The 13262-nt window shown below is 35.1% G+C and overlaps 1 protein-coding gene across 1 annotated transcript; it reads left to right on the top strand.

Annotated features, from left to right (window-relative positions):
* Positions 1-3190: 3190 nt before the first annotated feature.
* Positions 3191-5217, top strand: LOC100789404 (heat stress transcription factor B-4b). The gene is made up of 2 exons (XM_014778202.3): positions 3191-3627; positions 4250-5217. Exons 1-2 carry the CDS (start codon positions 3376-3378, stop codon positions 4796-4798), a joined length of 801 nt encoding a protein of 266 aa, XP_014633688.1. The 5' UTR covers positions 3191-3375; the 3' UTR covers positions 4799-5217.
* Positions 5218-13262: the final 8045 nt, after the last annotated feature.

Raw genomic sequence — 13262 nt, 5'->3', positions numbered from 1 at the left:
CAAAAAATCTCATACCCACATTTCTCTTTGAACTTGGCCCTTGCCTTAACTTTTTCATTTGATCGAAACACCACCTCTCTCCCATTCATTTTAGAATGGCCAGCAATTGCTTCTTTGAACTCTTGTAGGCTGCAAAAATCCATACCAATCTTGAACTCAAAATCTCTACTTTGCTTTTCCTGTATCTGACAAACTTATGTTTGTCTTCATCAAATTCAAAACCTGCATTGTAAAGCTATTCAGTTTCATATCACTGACTCAATTCACCATTTCCTTCTTCAACATTCCGATGACTACCACTAGATCCAACACAAGAAGCTTTTCTACATTTTTTCTTTGAAACGAGGTTAACTAAACATTCATCCTCACTATCAAAACCATCATTAACCCTAATTTCTCTCTCCTCTTCACTATCTTCAAAAACAACACCTTCATTATCATTGTCAAACCCACTTTCAGAACCACTTTCATTAGACTCAGTATCACTAGAATCAAACTCACTAACAACAACTTCAACCCCAACAACTTCATCCCCATCATCAAGTGCTACAACATCACCCTTACTAAAAACAACCCCTCCATCGTTGATTTTCTCAACATAAACTAAGACTTTCAGGGTTGTTACTCAATGAAAAATTTGCCAACTCAAGAGCATCATTATCAAGGGCCAACTCTTTTAGACCAACATCATGAACCCCTGTCCACCATAGATTAAAGTCACCTTTGTAGTTGACGTCGTCCTTCAAAATTCCAATCAATTCAAAGAAGGACCACTTGTCCTCATCTATGTCAAGCAATAAGGCTTTTTCTCCACCAACATACTTCAAAATGGGGTTACGAATGAAATTACCCCCGTGATTAACCTTCACAGAAGAAGGCATCTTTGCCAAACCATAAAAAAAAACCCCTCCTCCCACAAAAGAAAAGATATTATTCTAATCAGTAACACAACCACCACATGCACCCCACCACATACTAACAAAGAAAAATGAACAAAAAGACAAAACAAACGATACAAGTGCAGCAAACAACACTTAATGATGTACCTTTCTTGACCACATTCTTCACTTTTGGGACCACAAACTTTAACACCAAAATCTTCCTCCAATTGCATCAAACCCTAACCCAAAAAATGTGTGGACCATAATGATGAGGACAAATACCAAATGTCACACCCATGTGTCATCAAAACAAACCCTCCACAATAGCAACAACGGACCAAATCATTAACCCTAATCGCCTTCTGTGGAGAACATTCATGGAAACCTAGCAAGCAACAGAAAAATGTGTTTGTCTTCTGAAACAATATCGTTATGCCCTTTCTATATGACACAAATGACGTCGTTTTCTTAATTTTTTTAAAAACCATTAATCCTACGTGTAAAACTATTAAAACAAAAGGTTACACGTTACACCACATGTGTAACCATACGTGTCCAATTAACGATCACATAGGCAAATAATAATTCTAGACTAACGACAGAGGCTTGAGACAAAAAATTTCAAATATTAGGGACCCGATCTGAAGAAAAAATTTATTAGGAATGAAGCTCAAAAATTAAATATTTATCAACGATCAAAAATATATTTAAACCTTTAGATTATTCAAAATTAGTGTGAGATGCCCCATCAATCTAAAGTCTTTCATTATCATAATCTTATTGATGGATGAAGAGATTAAATGAAGTAAACTCTTTTGAGTGATCACTTGTGTGCAAATGATAATCTTGTTTGATATGATTATTTGCTAAAACATAAAATGCTATGTTGCCATTACTCCTTGAGTTTTCACATGCTTATATCATTTGCATTAATTTAAAATGAAAATATATGAACGGGGCCTTATATGATTAAAATTCAATATGAATCAAGAAAGGGTCAAATAACAAGTTATATCCCTGTTACACTGGCCAAAAAAATCAAGAGTCATCTTGACATTGGAAAATATAATAATGTGGGTTTTATCTCTGTTCTATTTTTCAGGCAAAGAGGTAGAGAGGAGGGACCAACAAATTGAACAATATCTGACATTGATAATATAGTGGGCCAACGCACATGCACAAAAGTTTAAACTTTCTCAATTTTTTTTTCGGGGGGGCGGGGGGAATCACAACCTTCCAAGTTAAAAAATATACTTAAAAACAAAATAAAAGATAGAAAATAAGTCTCTCGCAGGATAGAACAAATCTGAAATATTGTTCTTTCAATTTGATAACAAGTCTAGGAATTTGAGAGATATCTGCATGTGTAAATACTACTTAATTATTCAGTTACAATTTTTTTAAACTCAAATTGAATGGTTTACCCAAGTTTTGCTTAATTTACCTTCTCCAGGGCTGTCATGATAGAAAGCTGCTTTATATAGCCAATTTGCCAATGACATAAAAGCATTGAGTAGGGACAAAATGGTGATTACATCCATTGGAGCTCTATAGAAAAGAAGGAAAAAAATGAAAAAGGAAGCTCCTCTTTAAAGAGGCATCAACCCACCAACACTGCTGCCAAGAGAACAATCAACAGTAATTTAATACCTCATTAATTGGATCTTATTATAGTAATTCTTGAAAAAAAAAACTAATTGATTTTACTGACATGGTCATGTGCCTCTTAAAATAATTATTAAACTGGAGAGATGAGATGAGAGGGATGCAAAGAATAGTTATTCAGCGAAAATACAGTATAACATACTCATTATTTTGGTACACAAAGTTTTCACAAAGAAAGAAAAATTAGTTGCTTAAAAGTTTTGGATCATTATGTGAAAGAAGAGAAGAAAAAAAAATTATCCCTTGATTCAAAGTCTGAAAATTTTATATTGCTTATTTATTTTCATATTTTAGTTTTTTTTTATGTTAGAAATTTAAGTGAGTAATTTTGACTATCAACGAAGGATATAGAAAAAATGTGACCCATATACTCAATATGTGTCTAGTTAGTCTGATCATCTTTCGAGTCTTCAACATTTTATTTTTATGAATATTATTATTATTATCATCATCATTATTATTATCATTATTATTATTATTATTATTATTATTTGATTTATGTAACTGACTTTGTTTTAGAGGATAAGATTTTGTTTTTGGTGTTTTATATATCTATTTTTATTCCCATGTAAAAAGAGTCTGTTTTCTTTTGTGTCTAATTTGACATTTTAGAGTGCAAAAGGGATGCGAGATTAATATTTTTCTCACCTCTTCAATTGACATGGTCATCTGTTTTTGTTTCGTAAACTTATATCATTATAAATTGTTAATGAGAGAGAGAGAGGGGTGAGAGGGTGGCTTTAAATTAAGTGGCTGGTGTATTAGTGAATGAAGAGGAGTGTAACAAGAGTCAAATTAGAATTGCACACACACTCTTTGTTAGAGTACAATGGCTTTCACACTAGACAGGTTCGAAGAGAACATGGTGTTCACTTTCGAGTCTCAGAAGTCAGTGCCAGCACCCTTTCTGACAAAGACATACCAGCTTGTGGATGACCCTCACACTGACCACATTGTGTCATGGGGTGAAGATGAAACCACATTTGTTGTGTGGAAGCCCCCTGAGTTTGCCAGAGATCTTCTTCCCAACTATTTCAAACACAACAACTTCTCAAGCTTTGTTAGGCAACTCAACACCTATGTAAGCATCCTTATCTTTTCTTATGTACTTCTCTACAATCCCTATTCTTCATCTTTGCTTCATTTCACTTCATTGAGTTTGAAGGTAAAGCTCTTTCCATTTGAGCAAATTGACCAAATACTTATGTTAGAAGTTAAATATGATGGAACTTAAGTTCTTTAGTATAACTAGAGATCTAACATTCCTTTTTGTTCCATTATCTTGAACTACATAAGGCCAACTTAGAGTGTGTTTGGTGTTGCAAGACACTTTTACAACCTCCAAACAGAAAAAACATTTGTAACATTTTTCAAACAGGAAAATGTGGTCAAACTTTATTCTCGTATAAGTAACAGTTATGCAACTTTTGCATTAGGTTCAGAATTTTACATTAAGTTTCACTACAAACTTGCTTTAAAGATAAAAGTTTTCAAATATAAATCACTTCCTTTCAAACTCAATTTTAATCAAAATATTATTTTGTTTTATAAAATGATCATCATCTAAACTAAAGTTTACAATATGATTAGCAAGCTATATGTGATTGCATTATCATACTCTCTAATTTTGTAACTTTGGCTACATGATTAACTATAAATAGTAAAGTTTCATATATATATGAATCTTTCTTCTTCTATTGCAGGGTTTCAAGAAGGTAGTTGCTGACAGGTGGGAGTTTGCAAATGAGTACTTCAGAAAAGGAGCTAAGCACCTTTTGTGTGAAATCCACAGGAGAAAAGCACCTCAGCAGCATCACCAACTCTTCCATGACCAACTACCATCCCAGATTCTTCAGAAAGATGAAAGTCTCTGCTGGCTTGACACTCCACTACCATCTTCAAAGCCAAACACAGACATTCTAACAGCACTTTCTGAAGACAACCAAACACTAAGGAGAAAGAACTTCATGCTCTTATCAGAACTCAGTCACATGAAGAGTTTGTACAATGACATCATATACTTCATCCAAAACCATGTAAAATCACCACCCTTTGAACAAAGAAGCAGCAGTGTTATTCCAAAGCTGGTAGAACTGGACTCATTGCATGAGTCTCCAAATGACATGGGGGTTCTCAGAACTGCCAAAAGTTGTGTTGTGGATAAGTCTTTGGTTACTTCTACTGAGGAATCGAACAGTTCTGTGAAGCTCTTTGGGGTCACTCTAAGTGGCAGAAAGATTGCACCCAGATAACACTAATTGATGATTTGTCCCATTATGGTTAGCTTTTATTTGGGTGGCCATGACTTTTATTGTTGAGATTGTAGAATATCTCTGGTCATGTATATGAGTGATTATTAGGTGGTCATATACCATCATATGTTCATGGTTTTGATCAATTTCTGTGACATATATTTAAGTTTCTTAATTTTCAAAAAGTGAATTAGTAACACTTGATTGTGTCATGTGTGGAGATTGGTCAGACCAAACACTAATGAGTGATACTCTAATAATTTTTTCATGTATAGCACAGTGGCTAATGATTGCATTGTTACATTTTGGTATTCCCAGCAGAATTTTCCATCAATTGATGTGCTAATGAAAATAGCAGGGTTTTTCTCCTCTCTCATTGTTGAAGTTGGAATCACAAAGTATACTATATAGTTTGTAAATCTTATTGGTCTTACCTTTTTACTTTTAATTTTCTAAGAAGCCTCAAATATATGCGTGCGTTTAAAATTCTGATTTCTGAGATATAAAACGCAGTTGCATGTGGGAATTGGGATGTGAACATAAAATTACAAGAAAAATTATATATATTATTTAGTTTAATACGCATTCAATTAAAGAAAACAGAACATTTTGTCTCGTACGTAAACCTCGGTTTTTATCATTTGTCTATGTACGTATAATGTATTGAGTCTTCATCTTGTATATATGATTCATACAATTTCTACAAGTGACCACACCCCACATTGTATGTGTTAGTATAGAACAATAAAAGAAGAGAAAGAAATAAAGGGAAGAAAGAAAAAGACACACAGTTTAACGTGGTTCAACACACAATGTATGTGCCTACGTCCACGGCTACACTAGGAGAACTTTTTATTACTTGCACATAAAAGCTTACAAGGTGTCTCTATATATAACACTAGTGAGACACAAGTTTTTACAAACCAAGCGATGTGGGACTAAGCCCACACAAGTTTTACAGACCAAGCGATGTGGGACAAAGGAACTAAGACCACAAACTCTAACAATTCTCCCACTTGGGGTCTAAGTTCCAAACTCTAGCAGCTCCTTGTAAGCAACGAGTTCATCGACTCTTTACCTAGTGTAGCGCCTTCATCTTCAATTATCCTTGAAGGCCAACTGAGGCAATGCAAAGCCTCAGTTTGTCAGTTGTAACAGCTTTAGTCAACATATCTGCTGGATTCTCTGATCCTAAGATCTTCAATAAAGATAAGTCTCCATCATTTATCAACTCCCTGATAAAATGATATCTTAATTGAATATGCTTGCATCTAGAATGGAAGACTGGATTCTTAGCAAGACTTATAGCACTTTGACTGTCACTAAACATTGGAGCATCATCTTGTTCTTTCCCCAATTCATTGAGAAAATTCTTTAGCCAAATCATCTCCTTAGCTGCTTCTGAGATAGCTATGTACTCGGCTTCCGTGGTTGAGAGAGCAACTCTATCTTGAAGTTTAGACTTCCAACTCACAGCAGTACCTCCCAAGGTAAAAATGTAGCCTGTGGTGCTCTTCTTGGTATCAAAATCTCCTCCCAAGTCTGCATCTGAAAATCCCTGTAAAGTGTGATTGCCTTTTCTGAAGCACAAACACATCTTTGAAGTACCCTTCAAATATCTGAGTATCCACTTTACTCCTTCCCAATGCTCCTTTGCTGGATTTGATAGGAACCTACTAACAACTCCCACTGCATGTGCTATGTCAGGTCTGGTACACACCATAGCATACATCAAACTCCCAACTGCTGATGCATATGGTACTCTTGACATGTAACATTTTTCTTCATCTGTCTGCAAAGATTGCTTCTTTGAAAACTTCAAATGAGATCCCAAAGGGGTATTCCTGGTCTTAGAATCTCCAAGGTAAAACCTATCAAGCAACTTGTGTATATATTTCTCCTGAGACAGCTTCAAAATTCCTTCTGATCTGTTTCTAAGAATTCTCATACCAAGGATTTGTTTAGCTGGACCAAGATCCTTCATTTCAAACTTTTCTGCCAACTGCTGCTTCAACCTGTTAATTTCTGCCATACTAGATCCTGCAATCAACATGTCATCAACATACACAACAAGGATAACATAACTATTAGTATATTTTTTAACATAGCAGCAATGGTCCATGTCACATCTTTTGAATCCTGAGTTGCTCATAAACTCATTAAACTTCTTGTACCACTGCCTCGGTGCTTGTTTCAAGCCATACAAACTTTTGTGAAGCTTGCATACAAGATTCTCCTTGCCTAGCACTTCAAAACCTTCTAGTTGGGTCATATAGATGTCTTCCTCTAAATCCCCATGCAAGAATGCAGTTTTAACATCTAACTGCTCCAAGTGAAGATTCTCTGCAGCTACTATGCTCAGAATAACTCTGATGGTAGTCATCTTTACAACTGGAGAGAAGATCTCTGTGAAATCAATTCCTTGTTTCTGCTGAAACCCTTTCACCACAAGTCTCGCCTTGTATCTTCTTCTACCGTCAGATTCTTCCTTTAGCCTATAGACCCACCTATTCTGTAATGCCTTCTTTCCTTCTGGCAATTTAGTTAAAGACCACGTCTTATTCTTCTGAAGGGATGCCATCTCATCTTTCATCGCTAGCTCCCACTCAATAGTGTCATTCCCCTGTGTAGCCTCATTGAAACATTCTGACTCACCAGCATCAGTTAACAACAAATAATGCAATGAAGGGGAATACCTATCTGGTGGTACTGAAATTCTGCTAGATTTTCTTGGAGGAGTTGATGGTTCTGGTTCTGACTCAACCTCTACGTCTGTACTCTGGTTTCTGTTGGCTACATCACTTTCTGAGATTTCTTCAAGTGTTGCTTTCTCAGAAATTTCTGACAGTTTACCTGCACATGTAGATTCTGCAAAAAATTTGTCCTTATAAAATAAGTTCTCATTAAAAGTAACATTTCTGCTTCTGATAACTTTCTTGGTTTGGTCATCCCAAAACCTGTAGCCATACATGTCAGATCCATAACCAATAAAATAACACTTCCTTGCCTTCGGATCCAATTTATCTCTACTATTAGAGTCTGTCAGTATATATGAAACACAACCAAAAATTCTCAAATGTGAAAGTTTTACCTCCTTTCCAGACCATACTTCTTCAGGCAACTGATAATTCAAAGGAACTGATGGTCCTCTATTGATGAGATATGCTGCTGTGTTTATTGCTTCTGCCCAGAATGCTTTAGGCAAGCCAGATTGGATCCGCATACACCTTGCTCTCTCATTCAAGGTTCTATTCATCCTTTCTGCAACACCGTTTTGCTCAGGTGTTCCTGGTATTGTCTTGATCATTCTGATCCCATGTTCTGAACAGAAGTCTTTAAACTCCTGACTATCATACTCCCCACCATTGTCAGATTTCAGATTTTTAACCTTTAGACCTGTCTGATTTTCAACTTCTGTTTTCCACCTTTTAAACACAGAAAACACATCAGATTTATTTTTAAGAAAATAAACCCATACCTTTCTGGTAGAGTCGTCGATAAAGGTGACATAATAGCGTGAGTTTCCAACAGATTTCACTAGGGCTGGCCCCCAAACATCTGTGTGCACCAATTCTAGCTTTTCAGCTTTCAGAGTCTTCCATGCCCTTGAGAAACTGACCTTTTTCTGCTTTCTAAGGATACAATGTTCACAAGCACCAACATCAACATGCTTGAGGCTTGATAGCTTACCCTTTGCCGCCATAAGCTTCATTCCTTTTTCACTCATATGTCCAAGTCTTTGATGCCACATGGTTGAATTATTGACAGCCTCAGTAACTGCTACCATATCTTCATCTGCAATCATGTAAAGAGATTCTCGCTTCTTTCCACGAGCCACAATGAGATTCCTTTTGTTACCTTCCAAGCTCCATCTCCAAAAGTGGTGTGATGTCCCTCATCATCCAACTGCCCTATAGATATTAAATTTCTCTTTAAGGCAGGAATATGTCTGACATTGTGCAATGTCCATAGGGATCCACTGGAGGTCTTGATGTTGATATCACCTCTTCCGACAATGTCAAGAGATTTTCCATCTGCAAGGTAAACTTTTCCAAATCTTCCAGAAACATAGTTAGACAATAAATCTTTAGAGAGAGTAGTGTGGAACGACGCACCTGAGTCCATGATCCATGAATCAAGAGGACTATCCAAACTGCAAATTAATGCATCATCAAGTTCATCAGTTGCTGCATTTGCGGATTCATCATCATCGCGCTTCTTGTTTTTGTGCGACTTGTTCTTCTTTGGTGCCTTGCACTGATTGCTAAAGTGACCTCTCTTGTCACAATTCCAACAAGTAACGTCACTTTGAAATTTTCTCTGACCTTTCCCTCTTGACTTTGATCTGCCTCGACCATTCTGACCCTTCTGGGTAGTCCTTCCCCTGCCTTCAGTATTTAATGCTGAATTGGAAACATGACTGGAAGATTCTCCTGAATCTCTCTTGCGAACATCTTCGCTCAAGATCAAGTCACGGATGTCACTAAGCTTTAATGTGTTCTCCCTTGTAGAACTACTAACTGCAGTAACAGTTGCAGTCCAACTATCCGGTAGTGATGACAATAGAATCAATGCCTTCACCTCATCCTCAAATTTAATCTGCACAAATTCCAATTGGGCAAGAATAGTATTAAACTCATTAATATGATCAATTACAGAGATACCTTCTCCCATCTTGAGGTTGAACAACCGGCGCATCAAGTATACTTTGTTGGCTGCTGACGGCTTCTCGTACATATCTGATAATGACTTCATTAAGCCTACAGTAGTCTTCTCGTTCACGATGTTGAACGCGACGTTCTTGGCTAATGTCAATCTGATCACGCCAAGAGCCTGTCGATCTAGCAAGTTCCATTCTTCTTGCTTCATGTCTTCTGGCTTAACCCCTGATAAGGGCTGATACAACTTCTTCTGATATAGATAATCCTCTATCTGCATCTTCCAAAAGCTGAAATCTCTGCCATCGAACTTCTCGATCTTCACCTTCCTCTCTTCTAATGCCATTGCTCCCACTGCCTCCTCTAAACTGAGAAGACTCCCACTAATTCCTTTAAACTAAGGAAATCCCGTGGAGTAATCAAAAGCTCTGATACCAGTTGTTAGTATAGAGCAATAAAAGAAGAGAAAGAAATAAAGGGAAGAAAGAAAAAAACACACAGTTTAACGTGGTTCAGCACACAATGTATGTGCCTACGTCCACGGCTACACTAGGAGAACTTTTTATTACTTGCACATAAAAGCTTACAAGGTGTCTCTATATATAACACTAGTGAGACACAAGTTTTTACAAACCAAGCGATGTGGGACTAAGCCTACACAAATTTTACAGACCAAACGATATGAAACAAATAAACTAAGACCACAAACTCTAACAGTATGTACATAATTTTTTGTTTTGTTTTAAAAAACATATTGAGACTACTGTTTTATTGAAAGATAGTAAGAATTAGCATCAAAGGTCTATTAAAAAAATTAACATCAAAGGTTGTTAATTTTATAATTGCTGACCAAAAGTTAAAAGTGCTCAAGTCACTTCATTATTGAACTCACCTTCTTCAAAACCAAGAAACAAATTCCGAAGCCATTTTGGATGCATATCTGTATCTTAATTAACTGTTAGTGATTAATTATTTCTGTACACATTGTCAGATCAAATTGCGCATTCAATCAATTAAAAATTGGTTTTATACGATTTAAATATAATTATTATAAAATATTAACAATCTTTATCGTACAGAAAAGTATAAAAAATATTTGTACTATCGCACATTATAATTAAATCTTAGTTATATTTATAATATTTTTTTATAATAAATTAATTATTTCATTTAATTTTTGTGATTTATTTCTTTTTATGTTGTAAAATATATATAAAAATAAATAAATATTTTTTCTTAAGATGTGACAAAATATCCTTCTCACAACTTATTTTGTTTTCGTATATATGAAACTCATATCAGTTAGAGTTTCCAGTGACTCATTAACTAAAACAAATTAATAATTAATAATAAATATTGACCAATAAAAAACATTTCATTCTCCGCCCAAGAACCATCATGCACGTAAGAAAGCAATTTTTTTATGATTATTGATAATTTTTGTCACTAATACTTATATCACTAAAGTTTTAGTGATGATTTCTTGAAAATTACATATAAATTGCTTTTGGTAAGTTTTTTTTAGTAATGGGTGAAACATTAAACATACAAAACACAATATGAAGCACATTGAAGGTTCAGGATGTGATTGAGCAATCATTTCATGCGTTTAGTTTGACGGATGATTGATTTTATACATGGAATCTTATGCATATGTTTCTACTTTCGGTTTCCTTTAAAAAGAATAAAAAAAACAGAACCATTATAAAAAGGCCAAAAATGGGGAGTGGGATAAAGAATGTTTTTGGAAGAAAAGAACTCATTGGGATTGTAATACCAATTTGTCATGGGTTTCTCTGTCATGCCACGAATTTCATATATTGCGAAGCTTTTCTCTTTCATTTTTAATTATTACATTACAATATCATATTCCACTAGACAAGTTATTCTTTTAATCCACTAGACAAGTTGTTAAAGTAACGCAAAGTACGAAAAGATCAAATCCAAAACGGAATCCCATATATACTATTAAATTTACTAATGTGTGATATTCTTTTTCTTATATGTAGCAAGGACACACACACAAATCAAATGCTGCATGTAATTAGAAGAGATATCTTGAAAGGGGTAACGTTATTTTGGCTTAAATATATCGGTTTTGCCTTAATTAATTTTTAATAATAGATTTTATTAAAAGTTTCAACATAAAAAAAAGCAGGTAATAAAACCATACATATATTACACATATAAAATTCCTATAAATAACCTGCATAATATATGGAGTAATTATTCTTCTTTTTCTTCTTCCCATGTCTCTCTGTTTTAATTTAATAATAAATTAATAATACATCCTTTATGTAAATATTAGGTGAGGAGTATTTTTTAGTAAAACAAATCTATATAACCAGTAAAAAATACAATTTACATTGGCTTTAAGACAACCAATGTACCTGTTGTAATTGGTGCAGCTAGCCAACTTACCTTGATCAACAGATGCCCCTCCACTGCCCTTGATATGAGAACTCTTGAAGAAGTTTGGTTAGGTCACCCTCCAAACTTGATCAGACTTAAAGTGTTTGGGTGTGTTGAATATGCTCACATTAGGCACCACAAATTGGAACCTAGAGTTGTGAAGTGTATGCTTATAGGATATCCATATGAAATTAAGGGATATAGGTTGAGGTGCTTGGAACTTGGTCATAAAAAGTGCCTTATAAGTTGTGATGTTGTCTTTAATGTGACTCATATGGATTACAAGACAAATACTGAGATGGCAAAGCCTAGCACTAGTCAATCGAAGACAAGTGAGCTTGAGAGGTTAAACCTTGAGGTGGAGCCTAAGGACAAGAATGATGAAGTTCAGACTGAAGGTTGGCTAAGTGATGATGACGACATTGAGTAGCATGATGGAGAAGATGGCTATATGCTAGCAAGAGACAAAACCAGAAGGGAAATCAAACCACCAAATAGGTATGGATATGAAAACTTGATAGCTGCTAGTGAGGTTCTGGAAGATGAACCTACAAGTGTGAAAACTGCCTTGGCTAGTAAGGAAAATGAAAAATGGAAAGTTGATGTGCAAGAAAAGATGAAGTCTCTATCTGACAACAACACATGGGATTTGATTAAGAGGCCCATTGGTTTCAGAGTGGCCAACTGCAAATGGATCTTCAAGAGGAAAGAAGGAATAAAAGGTGTTGTACCTGATAGATTCAAAGCCATACTTGTTGCTTGAGGTATTACACAAAAGGAGGGAATTAACTTCAATGAGGTCTTCTCACCTATTGGTAAACATAAATCAATCATAATTCTCTTGTCCCTGGTTGCTGAATTTGAGTAGATGGATGTTAAAACAACATTCTTGTATGGTGAACTAGACGAAACCATCCTCATGAAGCAACTTGAGGGATTTGAAATCAAAGGCTAGGAGGGATATGTTTACAAGCTTAATAGGTCCCTATATGGCCTGAAATAGTCCCCTGGGCAATGGAACATGAGATTTGATGAATTGATCGCTCAAATTCAATTTAAAAGGAGTCAGTATGTGATGTGCCATTATTTTCTCCTATTTCTTAACCCTTTTTGCACCATTTTAATTACTGATTAGTCTTAATTGTCAAATTAATTAGGCAGTTTTATTATTTGGGTTCATTCAGCTAATTTGATGTTTTTAATCTATTTCAGGAATAAATGAAGCATTGGGCTTGAATCCAAAATTGGGCTTGGACTTGAAGAGGGAAGACTATTTTCTTCTACCAAATTTTATCTTATCTAGACTTTATCTTATCTAGATATTATTTAGATTTGATTTCATCTAGATATTATTTCATCTAGATCTTATCTAGATTTTATTTTATTTATGAGCT

This window comes from Glycine max, chromosome 7 (genome assembly GCF_000004515.6).
Source record: "Glycine max cultivar Williams 82 chromosome 7, Glycine_max_v4.0, whole genome shotgun sequence".
In the NCBI taxonomy this organism is placed as follows: Eukaryota; Viridiplantae; Streptophyta; class Magnoliopsida; order Fabales; family Fabaceae; genus Glycine; species Glycine max.
The sequence above is the reverse complement of the archived record's forward strand: the minus strand, read 5'-3'. Positions and strand labels throughout refer to the sequence as shown.

What these genes read in the sequence shown, in the direction of transcription:
- LOC100789404 (XM_014778202.3), top strand. Translation starts at nt 3,376, where the DNA reads ATGGCTTTCACACTAGACAGGTTCGAAGAGAACATGGTGTTCACTTTC. An exon ending in TTAGGCAACTCAACACCTAT is followed by an intron (nt 3,628 to 4,249) that starts GTAAGCATCCTT and finishes CTTCTATTGCAG; the next exon opens with GGTTTCAAGAAGGTAGTTGC.